This window comes from Sciurus vulgaris, assembly GCF_902686455.1.
Source record: "Sciurus vulgaris genome assembly, chromosome: 5".
Taxonomy (NCBI): domain Eukaryota; kingdom Metazoa; phylum Chordata; class Mammalia; order Rodentia; family Sciuridae; genus Sciurus; species Sciurus vulgaris.
In genome coordinates, this window is record NC_136465.1 from 110,745,764 (window position 1) to 110,759,227 (window position 13,464).

A 13,464-nucleotide genomic window follows, 5' to 3' on the forward strand; every position below is an offset into this window, starting at 1 on the left:
AATAAGAACATTTCCACTGCTCTTCTTTCCTTTGTGTAGAATGACATTTCCATATTTTTCTTTTGCCTGAAGAATATGTTTTTTGTCCCCCACGCCACTGCTAATGGGGACTGAACCCAGGACTTTGTATGTGCTGAGCCTACATCTCCAGCCCAGAACATGCTGCAATATTTGTTATAATACAGGTCTGCTGGTAATAAATTCTACCAGCATTTGTCTGCAAAAGTATAGCTTATTTTTGAAAGATGTGTTTACTGGGTATAGAATCTTAAATTGACCAATTTATTTTCTTGTTCAATATTTTAAAACTGTAAATACACTGTCTTCTGACCTATATGATTTCTGACAAACAGTATTATTCTTATCTTTGTTCCTCTATACCTAATGTATTCCCCCCGCGTTTGGCTGCATTTATTATTTTTTCTTTTTGTCACTGATTTTTGGTAATTTGATTATTATTTTAGTGTGGTACTTCTGCCTGATTTGATTACACTCCCTGGGGTGTGCTAATTTCTTGAATTTGTCAGTTAACTGTTTTCAAATTGGGGAAATCTCCCATGATTAATTTTTCAAACACTTTGCTGACATCACCTATGTCTCCACCTTTCTTTCAGAGATTATAATTATATGCTCAGACTGCTTGATACTGTCCCATGGTTCAATATGGGATGGGATGATGGTTTTGTCATCCTTATTCTGCCTTTTTTATTTTATTTGTTTGGTATTGAAGCTTTAACCCAGGGGCACTTTACCACTGAGTCACCTCCCCAGCCCTTTAAATTTTTTGAGACAGTGTCTTATTAAGTTGCTCAGAACCTTGCTGAGTTGCTGAGGCTGGCCTCAAACTTTCAATCCTCATGCTTCAGTCTCCTGAGCTGGGATTACAGGTATGCATCACTGTGCCCAGCTACCTTCAGCTTTTTTTCTGTTTAACTTTGGATAATTTCTATTGCTATATATTTAAGTTCACAAATTCTTTTCTTCTGAAGTGTCTAACCTACTATAACATCAGCTTACATATATTTTACTTCAGATACATTTTCATTTCTGTAAGTTCAATTTGGACCTTTTTAAAAATATCTCCATTTCTCTCCCCAAAATTTCCATTTTTCTCTACCTTCTCCTGAATATAATTAATACCTATTTTAACATCCTTGTTTGCTAATTTTATCATTTTGTTCTTTCTGGGTGTTTGTAGTGACTGGTTTTCTCCTTTGTCATAAGCTGCATTTTCCTTTCTCTTTGTATAACTGATAATTAAAAAAAAAATTTTTATTAACATTATTGGACAGTTCCTGGCAATTTCTGATTGGATATTGGATACTGTAAACTCTTATGAGGATTCTATTCATATACCCTCTGACTTGGGAGATTTTTTTCTACTTTAAGCGGCTGGAACATGACTACTCTTGGTGCCTGTGTGGGCCCTGAGATTGTTCTGATTCCTTCTTTCTGGCAATCCTTTTCCTAGCCCCTGGTAGCATCTTTTCATAAATGTCCAGATCAGTATTCAACCTAAGACTTGAAAGAAGCTCCTCTATTTAGAATCTACCAGACCCAACCCTGCACTTCAGTAAGCTAGGGAAACTATAGGTAGCATCCTCTTTAGTTCCCCTCTTTCAGGCATGACTGTCCTGTACTGCCTGTTATGCAGTGTTTGAAAATTTCTGTTTCATATGTTTTGTTTCATCTTCTAGTTAAGATGAAAGGGTAGATTCTTGCCATTTCATCTATTGTGACCAGAAGCAAGAGTTAGTTCTATTTATCTAAATCATTTCCATATATTTGAAGGTTTTTCCCCCCCAAGTCCTGGGGATAAAATTTGGGACCTCATGCATGCGAGGCAAGTGCTCTACCACTGAGTAATATCTCCAGCCTATTTTGTTCTTGCTAAGTTGCCCAGACTAGCCTCAAACTTATGATTTTCCTGCCTTAGCCTCCTTGCCTCCCTGAATAGCTGGGATTACAGGTGTGCACTACCATTCTTGGCAAAATATTTGTTTCTTGATTGTGACTTTCAATCTATTTTTGTAGCTCATTTTCCTTTCTTCAACTACTCTATCCTCCCCTTCCTTTAACTTGGTATTTTTATTAATAACTAATCTCCTGACCTAATCCCCATTTACCATGTCTCCAATTTTATAAGTCTTCTACCTCTTTTTGTATTATTTATAAGGTAGCCAGTTTCAACATTCCATTTTTGAGAAATTTAATTTTCCTATGTGAAGGTAAAACATCCATTCTTTCAATTATTAGTCTTTTGAAGTTATACATAATTTAACAAAATCCACCTATAAATGAATCCATTCATGAAAAATTTTTGAAAGGCTATTATATGAAAAGACACTGAGGTCTATTTTCCTTTCAGGAAAGCAACCAGGGGAAGGGTAGCCAAATGTTTTTCTATACATAGCCCAAATATAGGGTTTCTAGATTTTATTTTATTTTATTATTTTTTTTACAAACAAAATCTGATTCATTTCCTGGCTCTTACATTCCTTGTCAATGTTAAGAATAATTCATCAGTCATTTTATTTCGAAGAAAGTTTTAATACTAAAAAACTGACAGGACATATAAAAAGAAGAGAAATGATTATTAATAAAAGTATCTATTTGAGGGAAAGAACAGAATTGGAAAGGACAAATTACTTGCTAAAGACTGAGTGTTCACAACTGAGAAACAGAATTTTTTAAAATGAGTATCAATTAAGGATGTGTACTTATACTTCAGAATACTAACTTCTCAAGGGCAATAACTTTGAAAGCCTGAAAAGTATAACACTTTGAAAATGGTGCTTTTTAAAATAGCTTTCATCATCATCAGACTTATGAACTGGCACCTGTTTTTAAGTTTAACATTATTCAGAACTCAGAAGAAAACTGCTTCCTGTGAAGTTATAGGTAGGTGTGATAAGGTAAAACAGATAAGGAATCTTTCATTCTCATCTCTAAATAAAGTAATTTCCATTAACTTTGCTTGATAAAATTCAGCTTCTGATGGGCCCAGGGAATGGAAAATATGTCCTGATGAATGCTGCTTCTGTAAGGGATCTCACTGAGGTAACTGCTACAGTCAATAGCAAAAACCCAGCTTATATCCGGCTCACTGCTGCCCCCTACAAGGTTTTGCATAATTTACAACAGGCTACAGTCCCTTTAGAATAACTATTTTCTCTAGCAGTGGTAGGCAAAAATGGCAAAAGAACACAGATCAAAAACAATTTATCAGTGGATACTTTTGATTAGTCTCGATTTTCATTTCACCCTTTGATTTGGTGAGCTCTTTTATCCTCTCCCCCATTATTTGATCCAACGTTCTAATATCTGAGGAGCTAAAAGCAGCAAGGGAATTTCCCTAAAAACAGCATCGAATCATGTGTTCCATACTTTTCTTGGTCAAAGGATATTACAGAGACTAAAGAATTTCTGAAATTGTTATTTTATAAACTGACGAATGGAAGAAACAAGGGGGCAGCTGGCCCCAAAGAAAATTAGCACTCTGGGCATGATACATGACTCCTAAATTCTATATACCTGATCCAAGACAGGATCCAATTTAAGATTCTGAGGTGGTATGATATAGTAGATAAGCGTCAATGCTTGGGTCTGAATCTTGGCTGTGCTACTTAACAGCTATATTACCTAGTAAGTTTCTTAACCTTCTTGTGCCTTGTTTCTTCATGTATAGAATTGAGATGATAAAACTATAGCATCTACTTTCAAGGGTATGGTGACTCTGACATGAGTAGAACATATAAAACACTTAGAACAGTGCCTAACATGAGTTAAATGCTCAATAGATGTTCCAGTGTAATTACTTGCAAAGTCTTCAGCATACAAGAATAGGATATGGGTACCTAGAATATACAGTGTTTACTATACTGCATATCTGTAAGTCCTCTATAGCTGTGAAGCTTGAATAATCCCTAGAAGATCAGGCAAGGATGTGCCTATTGAGCCTAAGAAAGATGGATACTTAGGAAAAGACACCCAACCCCAATTCTCTTCTTTGGGTGTGAAAACATTCTTTTGAAAGAAAACAGACATCTCCAGGTTTGGGAATAGAGGATCAGTTTAAAAATCACAATGTAATTAATATTCTTAGTTGGAATTAAAAGGTGAGGGCAATAACTTTTTTACTCTAATACATCAAACTTCTTCAGCATCAGTTTTTAAAATATCATGTACCAGTAAAGACTATTTGAGAAAGTTTATCATTTATAATATAAGTGACCTAAAACAAGCAGATGCAGAAAAGGAAGAAGCGGACTCCTGAATAGAAATCTAAGAATATTCCTTCGTGCTGCAATACAATCAGCTATTAAATATTTGCTCAGAAGATGTGAATTGCAGGGCAGGTGCCTTAAAGAGAGGGAGAATACCAGTGAGTACATGTCCTCTCCTTCAGGATTCAAATCTTTCAATACAAGAAATCAGAGGTTCTCAGACTTTACATAAAAATCACCTGAGAGCAGAAAATGCAGCTCTCAACCATATTCACTCATACTTAGAAAGAGGCCTGTGAGTTAATGCTGATGCAGGTAATAAGAGGATCACATTTTGAGAAATAGTGAGATAATGTCTTGATTAATGTTCACCTACTATTTGTATACAAAATAAATTCAAGATTACCTCATCATTGAGCCAATTCAGATGATTAAGAGTTTGAATATCTTTGCGTGTAATGGTCAAACGGAATGCTTCACTGAGAACTTCATCTTGGTTCCCATTACGAAATACATTCTTTATTTCTTTCTCCATTTCCTAGGAAAACAAAGGGTGTCAGATATCAAACACACGTGGCAGACAAAAACATACTGCTCACCAATTCCCCATGCTATATATTAATCAACTGTTTTATCAATTTACAGTTAATCAGTTTACTTCTAACATTTTGATTTCTATTTCATTCCAACACTGATTACTTCCTTCCATTCTATTTAGTTCTCCCTTCCCTTTTTTAGCACAACATACAGGTACTTGTATTTTTATATTAATTCCTAAAAATCTGAAACAATCCTTTGTTATCAAATTTCCTATGAAAAGTCCTCCCCTTATGCTTTATATTTCTAGTCTAAATGATTTCCTGAGAAAAAGCTTTCACAAAGGTAGCAATAGAGTGTATTTTAGATACTATTTTCCTAGAAATTTTGTTTTACATTTTTAAAAATTTTTAATAAATACCTTTATTTTATTTTATTTTTATGTGGTGCTGAGGATCAAACTCAGAGCTTCACACATACGTGAGGCAGGTGCTCCACCACTAAGCTACAACCCCAGCACTGTGTTTTTAAAATATAAAATATGGAATCCAATGCAACTATAATAAATGTGTTATGTCTACTAGGTATATAATGATTTCTCTGGTTTTGTTTTGCTTATAGTGCTAGGAACTGAACCCAGGCATATGCTAGGCAAGCATTCTACCACTGAGCTATACCCTCAACCCTCCAATTTTTTTCATCAATGTTCAATAATCCTTTAAAAATAAAGATTGATACATAATAAAATGAAAGGAGAAATACATAATAAAAGTATCACATACTCTATTACTTTGTTTAAAACTGTCAAAAGCTTTCTTTCTAAACATAATACTTTTAGTGCAGGAATTTATAGCATGTATCTAACCTCTGTAATTTCAGGAAATTCATCTTCACTATCAGTTAATTTATGACTCTTTTTTTCTGTTTCTTGGGCAATTGTGACAGGAATCTCCTTTTCAAGAGGTACACGAAGATGCAGTTCTACTGAATCATGTAACGAATGTTCCTGTTCCTGCAACCTCTGAAAAACAGAATATCAGAATAAGTGGGATAAAGAAATCTACTATATGACTTATATATAGTGAGTAGTTCCAGTTGGAAAGATCAAGAACATATACCACCTCATCATAAAATGCTATGCCACCAGACAATCTTGCAATCATAACAGCAATTACCCAAATCCAGATAACATTCCAAACTAGTTTCAACTTGGACATGATATTTAATTATAATCTTCTCCCAAATTTTTTTTACCTGGTTTTGAAGTTGTAATGCCAAGGCTTTCTGCTCTTCAATCTGGCGCAATCTTTCCCGAGCTCGAGAATCATAAACGCTAGTTCTAGAAAGTGAATACAAAAGTGACAACAATGGAGATCACCCTCAGCATCAAAAGCACTGTTGACACTCAGTGAATATCAAATGTAGAACCCTCACATAGCAAGTCCAAAATCCTTAAACTAACTTATGCCTCATCACATTTATGTTTTAAGACACAGAGTCAAAGAATAGAGTTAGTTATTGAAATCATCCTACTATTTTTACTGAAAATTAAGTCTCCTAGTGGGCTGCTCAATGTGAACAGATGACTTTTATGGATATTTATAATTGTGTAGCCCCTTTTTAACAAGCTTCTAAAATTATGTGAAAGTGAAACTTCATTCTGAACCTCAAAGGAGGAAATATGTATTATTGAGGTTTTAGTTCAAATATATGGTATTGAAATATATACAAATTGTATTCAAAGTAGTGTAAAAGGTCACAAAGACTGGAATTGGAAACTAAATGCCTTTAGTGATTTGCAAACTCCAAAATTACTGAATAAATTAAGTTTTACCAGTGTCAAAATAAAAATTTATTTTCCTTTATACATAATGTTTAACTCTGAAATATTTTTCCAATTCAATTTACCTTCAACAATTGCTACAATTGAACATGAAAACAGAAATATCCCAAATCTAAGAGAATTTTTAAAACTCAGTAACTTAAGAATACAAAAAGGTAATTTTTAATGACAAAAAAAAAATCAGGATGATTAGCTAATTGTTTCTCTTCTTCTAAATGAAAATGAAGTGACTGAGAAGGAAAAATCATACTAAAAACAAATAACTTACAATTCTTTGATCCACAGCTCTGCTTGGAAGAAAGTAGGACTATAGATTGGGGGGAAAAATGAGTCAGAGATTTATGAGAAAATGTAAATATTTTTACCAACAAAAGCAATAATTTACATAGTTTATAATAATACTTTATAATTACAGAATAAGTAAAAGGTACCTAATTGACACAAGGTAACTGTACTAATATTATCTGAGAATAAAACTGTAAAAATATTATCTGAGAATAAAAGAACGCAAATGAGTTATCTGCTTAGACATCTGTTAAAAAGATCACCCAATTAAGTTTAGCATAGCTCCCCACTTGCATGAGAGAACATTATGTGAAAAAGCACATAATACATTAAGCTAGAACTTTACTCTCATTAAACGGTCTAAGCTGACAGATTAATGATTTACTCTTAAGGATTCTTGAACTTCTTATCAATAGATACTGAACATTCCCATCCACCAAATATTCCTATCAAATGGCTATTAAGTCAATAAACACCTAAGCAGAGAAAGAGCAACACAACTCCATTCGAGTTAAAAGATCAATTCCATCCATTCCATTGTGCTTCCTACTGACATCCTAAGTGAATATGCTTAATGGTGTCACAGGCATGTTAACTGTCCCAACAGCTTCTTATTTATCTCAACTTCAACTCCTTGAAAACCCCTAAGGGATCTGTCACAAAAATAAACAAAAGAAAAGTGAACACTTTTCTGAAGAAAACTTTTATATAGACAGAACAAGTAAAAAGAACACCAAATTGGAAGGTAAGAGACCTATATCTCCTGAAGCTGTCCCCTTTTAGTTTTATAATTTTAAGAGACATGGGTCCTGGTTTCAAGATTTATAAAATACAGTGTGATTATAGAGTCTCTTTCAGTCCTTAGATCTCTATAATCTCTCCTAGAAAGGGCAAGAACAAGGGATCGGAGGGTATCTCTTACACTGAAGCCTAACTTTGGAGAGTTAGTATTCCCAATAATCCTTAGATTTAGTATTCCCAAGAATCCTTAGGTTCTACTGCCTCTGCATTGTCATTGTCGTTAATGAAAGCCTATCCCCTTGGCACAATGAACACCTGATATAACAACCAAGATACAAAGCCATAGAGAACAGTGGTAGCACTGTGAGGGATATTTAGTGTATGGTACTAAAAACAAATGAACATGAGAAGGTGTTTATTACACAATATAAAGATACGTCAAGAATCACCCAGAATTCACAGTAATGGATCATGCTATTAAAATCTGACTTCCCTTATTAAAATGAAAATTTGGTGAGGACAGAAAATTATTTTTTATTTTGTAAACTACCATATCTTCTGCATCTAGAATAGTGCCTAGCACATAGTAGACCCTTAATATTTGAATAAATGAATAATGCAGGGGCACATACTTTTCTTCAATGGATTAAGGTATCTGTGGGCTCAGGAAAGCCAAATGTAGGGGAAATTTCCTTTTCCAAGGAGATTATGTATTATTTCTCATACGAATGAGGCATTCAGTAATAGTAATAACTACATATATATATATATATAAAACTACATATATATATATATATATATATATTTTTTTTTTTTTTTTTTTTAAGACAGGGTCTCAGTTAAGTTGCTGAGACTGACTTTGAACTCACCATTCTCCTGCCTCAAACTTCTGAGCTGCTGGGATTACAGGCATGAGCCACATTGTCTGGCTAACTACAACTATATTTTGAACATCTGTAAAACTCTGCTGTAGGTGTTTAACATACTAGTTAAGCTTCATAATAATTCCCATATTATTTAATCCTTAATATATGTGCAATATATGTAATATATGTATTATTCATACTATACAAGAAAAGGAAACTGAGGTTCAGAAGGATAATTTGTTTTGGAATAGCCAGGATTATGTCTTATCTGTCCAATTCCAAAGACTATGTTCTTTATACTAGTGGTTAAATGCCTTTCAAATGCCTTTCATTATCCAAAAAGGATAAATAATGAGTAGTAGGGCTACACAGGAGAGTATTTCAGGCTCTCTAGGAAATTAATATTTAGCAAAGATTTATTTACTAACCAACCATCACATGCCAGGCAGTATGATCAGTACGGGTGATGAGTAGGTTCCATTTTCAACAAATAGTATCACATAATCAACCTTACCCAACAGACCATTTCTCCTTCCATCTTTTTCTTTAGTTTCACTAGATGCCCTTCATAAAGGAAAAGACTTAATAAAGAATCACTGAGGATTCTTTTTACATTTCTAACAGTACTAGGGATCAACCCCAAGATTTTACACATGCTAAGCAAGTGTGCTACCATTGAGCTACACCCCCGGCCTAATGAGAATACTCTTTATCTTCAATTAACTTCTTCCCAAGAAAGAAAATCTACTTCTTTACACTTTATGTGAAACATTTTTAAAGTGCTTTATCTGTAAGTTCTTAAAAATGGTTCAACAATAAAGTACTAATACTGGCATTTTATTGATAAGTAATTTGAGGTTCAGAAGAATAACTTCTCCAAAGTTACAGGAAGCCTGAAAAAGCCAAGATCAAAAGTTAAGTATGACTCTGAAAAACTACGAAATAAAGAACCCAAATTATAAAGTCTCCCTGAGATACTCAACAGAGAATTTTAAAGGATACCTAAAACTCTGAATGGGGGAGCTGCAAAGAAATAGTGGAAATGAAATGAGAAAGGACATTTTATTATTGCTAATCTTCTCAATGGGAAACTAATACTGCCATTCTAGCAACTGAAATGCCAAGACCATAATCTGGCAAAGATAGCAATCTAAGTGTCTTACAGAGGAAGAAGTACTTGACACCTCCCAGAGAAGTAAAGTATCATATAAAAGTCCCTTTGAAAATGAAATTTAAAGGTAAGAAAGAGACTACTGCTAGACAGACCAGAGAGGATATTCCAGGTAGAAGGAACGCTGTAATGTCAAAAAAGTGCATATCATTATTTATAAACTAAAACCAATTCGACATTTGAAAACACAAGTCTCATATTTCCATATGGCTTTCTCTCACTTTCATTATCTCTACTCAACTGACACTTGGTTGAAGATTTGCCTCAACTACCCTAAATAGGCAGTGTTCTCCAACCCTAGCCTACATGTTAGTCCATTTTTCTTCACAGCATTTATAGCTACTAGATATATAAGTTTATTTGCTCACTACTTGTTTTCTGTCACTTCCCTCATCTAAAATACAGCTCCTTGAGGGCACTGCTGTTATCCTCATTGTCTGTTCTAGTACTTGGTACACAGTAGGCTCTCAATATTTAAATAACTGTTAAAGAAATGTGCAATAGAAGGTAAGGCTCAGGGAGAAAGTGCTTAGTATGTCATACTAAGAAGTTTGGGCTTAATTCTATGTCTAATAAACCACCCTTGAAGGAGTTTAATAAATGGTCATAAACTCCTTTAATGAATGATCAGATATTTTAGAAAGATCACACTGGCTATAGCATGGAAAATGAAATAAAGAATAAAGCAGAAGAATTTCAGAAAGTTCACTTTGGTTGCAGCATGAAGATGGAAGAATAAGGTAGAAGAAAATGGATTAGAGAACACGGTATGGTGGGAGATGAAATGAAGAACAAAAGGAAGGCTGGTGGAAAGATGATCAATTAGAAAGTCATTGAAATTAAAAATAATCATGAGAAAGGTTTGAATTGAGGCAGTTTTATGTTATACAACTCATAGTGAAGATATTTTGGTTAAAGAAAGGGAAAATCATGTTAAGAATGACCTTTTTCCTAAGTTTACCTGGGAGTTGGAGTCTGAGAATCTTTCACTTTGAGTAAAATCACAGAGTCTGATCCTAAACAAAGAAACACAAGAGCATTTCATGATTAATAAATTTCCACCCAGTTACATTTTCTAGATATCTTAGTTCAAATTCCTAAACTTTATTATATTCTATTTTCACAAAAATAACAGCATAAGGACAAAGATAAGAAGGAAGGGAAAGAGAGGCAGGTCTCTTTTCACTGAGACCAGAAATAGGTCTTAGTGAAGAGCCTGTCTTACAAATAAGGAAGCCACTCTGAAATACAAGCATATTTGCCCTTTATCCTCTACTCCTGGGCTGTGCTTGCTCCCTATGCTTCCTCTTTCTGGGAAAAAAGAACATGCAGGATTTTTTCAAAGCCCTGAGCTCATGATGGACCCATGAAAATGAATTAGGTGAAAGGAAGGGAAGGGGAAGGGGAAGGAAAAAGAAATAGTACTACAGGAGGAGTCTACAAAGTACAAATTTTATTATTCTATCATTTGTTTTCTGGGATAAATCTCATCGAGGGCAGGAATCATATCCTTCTGAAGTGCTATGATTAGAACCTCATTTAGAGTATGTATTAAGTGGTACAAGAAAAGTAATTAAACAGTGCAATGTAGTATATTTGTTCCAGTCTAGTTGTACCTAAGTATCTGCCATACAATGTATGATTCCGAGGTTAAAGTTTTGTTTTGTTTTGACTTTTTTGTGCAGTTCTAGGGATCAAACCCCAGGTCTCACCTACACTACACAAGCACTCTACCACTGAAAACATCCCCAGCACTGCCCCCATTTTTGTTACATAAATGACTTCAAAATGTAATACAAGTTTTCATGACTATGTAACTAACTATTCAATGATGCCACCGTGGTGATGTCACCAAAAATTTTAATCCTCAAGTGAGAATTTTCAAAAAATAATGATTTAAAAAAATCAAATGAACTGAGGAAGGAGGGAGAGTCTTAAGAGATTGGTGCTCAATCTACCTAGATTCCTAATGTCTAACCACTTAATCTATAACTAGTTTTAAGTAACATACCTAAATATGTACAAGTATATACATAATAAATACCAAAAACCAGAGAGAACTATAACAGCAAAACCTTAAATGACCAATGGCTAAGAGACTGAATATTCTGGTTAGCTAAAAGGGAAAAAACTCTTTGTTTCCAAAACTTGCTGACAACCATTCTAAAATGCATAAACCTAATAAAGGTTTAGTATTACACAGGAAATACTTATACTTCAATATTTATTTGATATTTCAAAACTCCTAGAACTTCAGTTTACTTTTCATTGCAAAGTAATTAAGAAACAGTGCTGAAGCAATTGAGCTGGATGTACTCTGACTCTAGGTTCTGCTCAGGAAGTTAGTCATTTAGATATATCAAATCATTTATATTTTGAGGTAAGAAAAGAGTATCCTTAAAAAAAAAAAAGGAAGAAAAAAAGAAAAAAAAGTATTTTATTATTTTCTTCCTATTTTAGCTTGCTCATGGCATAGTTAGTTGAATTATGTTTTTAAGTCTTATCTACAGTGCAGATGTATGTTATATGTATATTACAATGTTACCAGTAATCAATCCAGATAAACTGGTTGTTAGAATTAAAAATACAGTTATATGATATTTTTACCTTCAGATTGTGTATTTGATGCTGGTAAATTATTTGGTTGATGTGGAAGAGAGTGGTGATGGTGGGGTTGATGACAAGAATCAGAATCTGTGGATCCAAATGCAACATCTGGAGTATATGACGATAAGGAATATGCACTATGAGACAGCTGTTCCTGGGTAGTTAAAATGCTGGCAGATCCAGAAGATGAAGTATCAGAGCCAATGATATGTGATGCACAAGAATTTCCATTTTTAAACAGTGAGTCTTTCAAAGTGTTCTTACTGGAACTAAGACACCGAGACCTAGCAAGAGAATGATATAGTTTCAATATAAAACAGCAAACTGTAGAATTAAATTAATCTAAAAGATGCTTCTGTAACTCACAGATGTAAAGGAAAATGGGTGGTGGGTTTGGCTACAGAGAACTGTTTCCCTGTGACCATCTGTAGCAGCTGTCTGTAGATCTCTTTTTCTTCTTCTTGAACTGTCTATAAGAGAAAAAAAAAATTTTTTTTTAAATACATCCAATGATACAGTATTTCTCAAAGTAGCATCTAGATGAGATCCCAGAAGCTCAGTCAAATCTAAAGCAGACTTCTAAAGATAATTAAGAATTGTGGTACATTAGGCTGAAAGGTTTACACCTGTAATCTCAGTGACTCGGGAGACTGAAGCAGAAGGATGGCAAGTTTGAGGCCAGCCTCAACAACTTAGCAAGGCCCTCACCAACAGAACAAGATCTTGTCTCAAAATAAAAATGAGAAATAAAAAAGGAATGGGGATGCAGCTTAATGGTAAAGCATCTCTGGGTTCAATTCACAGTATCCTCCCCAATATATATGTAAAAGAATATTCTAGATAGAGGAACAGCAAATGCAAAACCCTGCAACAGGAATGTGCCTGACGTGTTCAAGAAGTAGTAAGGTCAGTGTGAATGAAGGGAAGAGTAGAAAGAAATAAGGTCACCTAGCTGAGAACTACACTGCATAAGAAAAAATAATACTAATGATATTATTATATCAGTTTGTTACATCATTATTTACTGTAACCACATAAAACAAGTACTCTACACAGATCCCTTGAAGCAATGGACTGAGTTCAACAAGTTTCAGCTGTTTTTTTAATAAAAATCTTACAAACTGTTTACTACAACCTCCAATCTTCACACAATACTTTTAAACACTGGGGTAGGGTTAACAGCACCTT

General features: G+C 34.1%; 1 protein-coding gene across 4 annotated transcripts in view; it reads right to left on the reverse strand.

Moving 5' to 3' along the window:
• Nucleotides 1–13,464, reverse strand: part of SENP1 (SUMO specific peptidase 1) — a 47,259-nt gene that overhangs the window by 10,506 nt on the left and 23,289 nt on the right. For all 4 annotated transcript variants that reach the window (XM_079140693.1, XM_079140691.1, XM_079140692.1 and 1 more), the window contains 7 exons: nucleotides 12,643–12,746; nucleotides 12,277–12,560; nucleotides 10,631–10,685; nucleotides 6,875–6,913; nucleotides 6,018–6,102; nucleotides 5,629–5,784; nucleotides 4,633–4,764 (listed from right to left, as the gene is read on the reverse strand). In XM_079140693.1, the coding sequence (XP_078996819.1) occupies nucleotides 4,633–4,764; nucleotides 5,629–5,784; nucleotides 6,018–6,102; nucleotides 6,875–6,913; nucleotides 10,631–10,685; nucleotides 12,277–12,560; nucleotides 12,643–12,746 (855 nt within the window). The remainder of the gene's footprint in view (nucleotides 1–4,632; nucleotides 4,765–5,628; nucleotides 5,785–6,017; nucleotides 6,103–6,874; nucleotides 6,914–10,630; nucleotides 10,686–12,276; nucleotides 12,561–12,642; nucleotides 12,747–13,464) is intronic.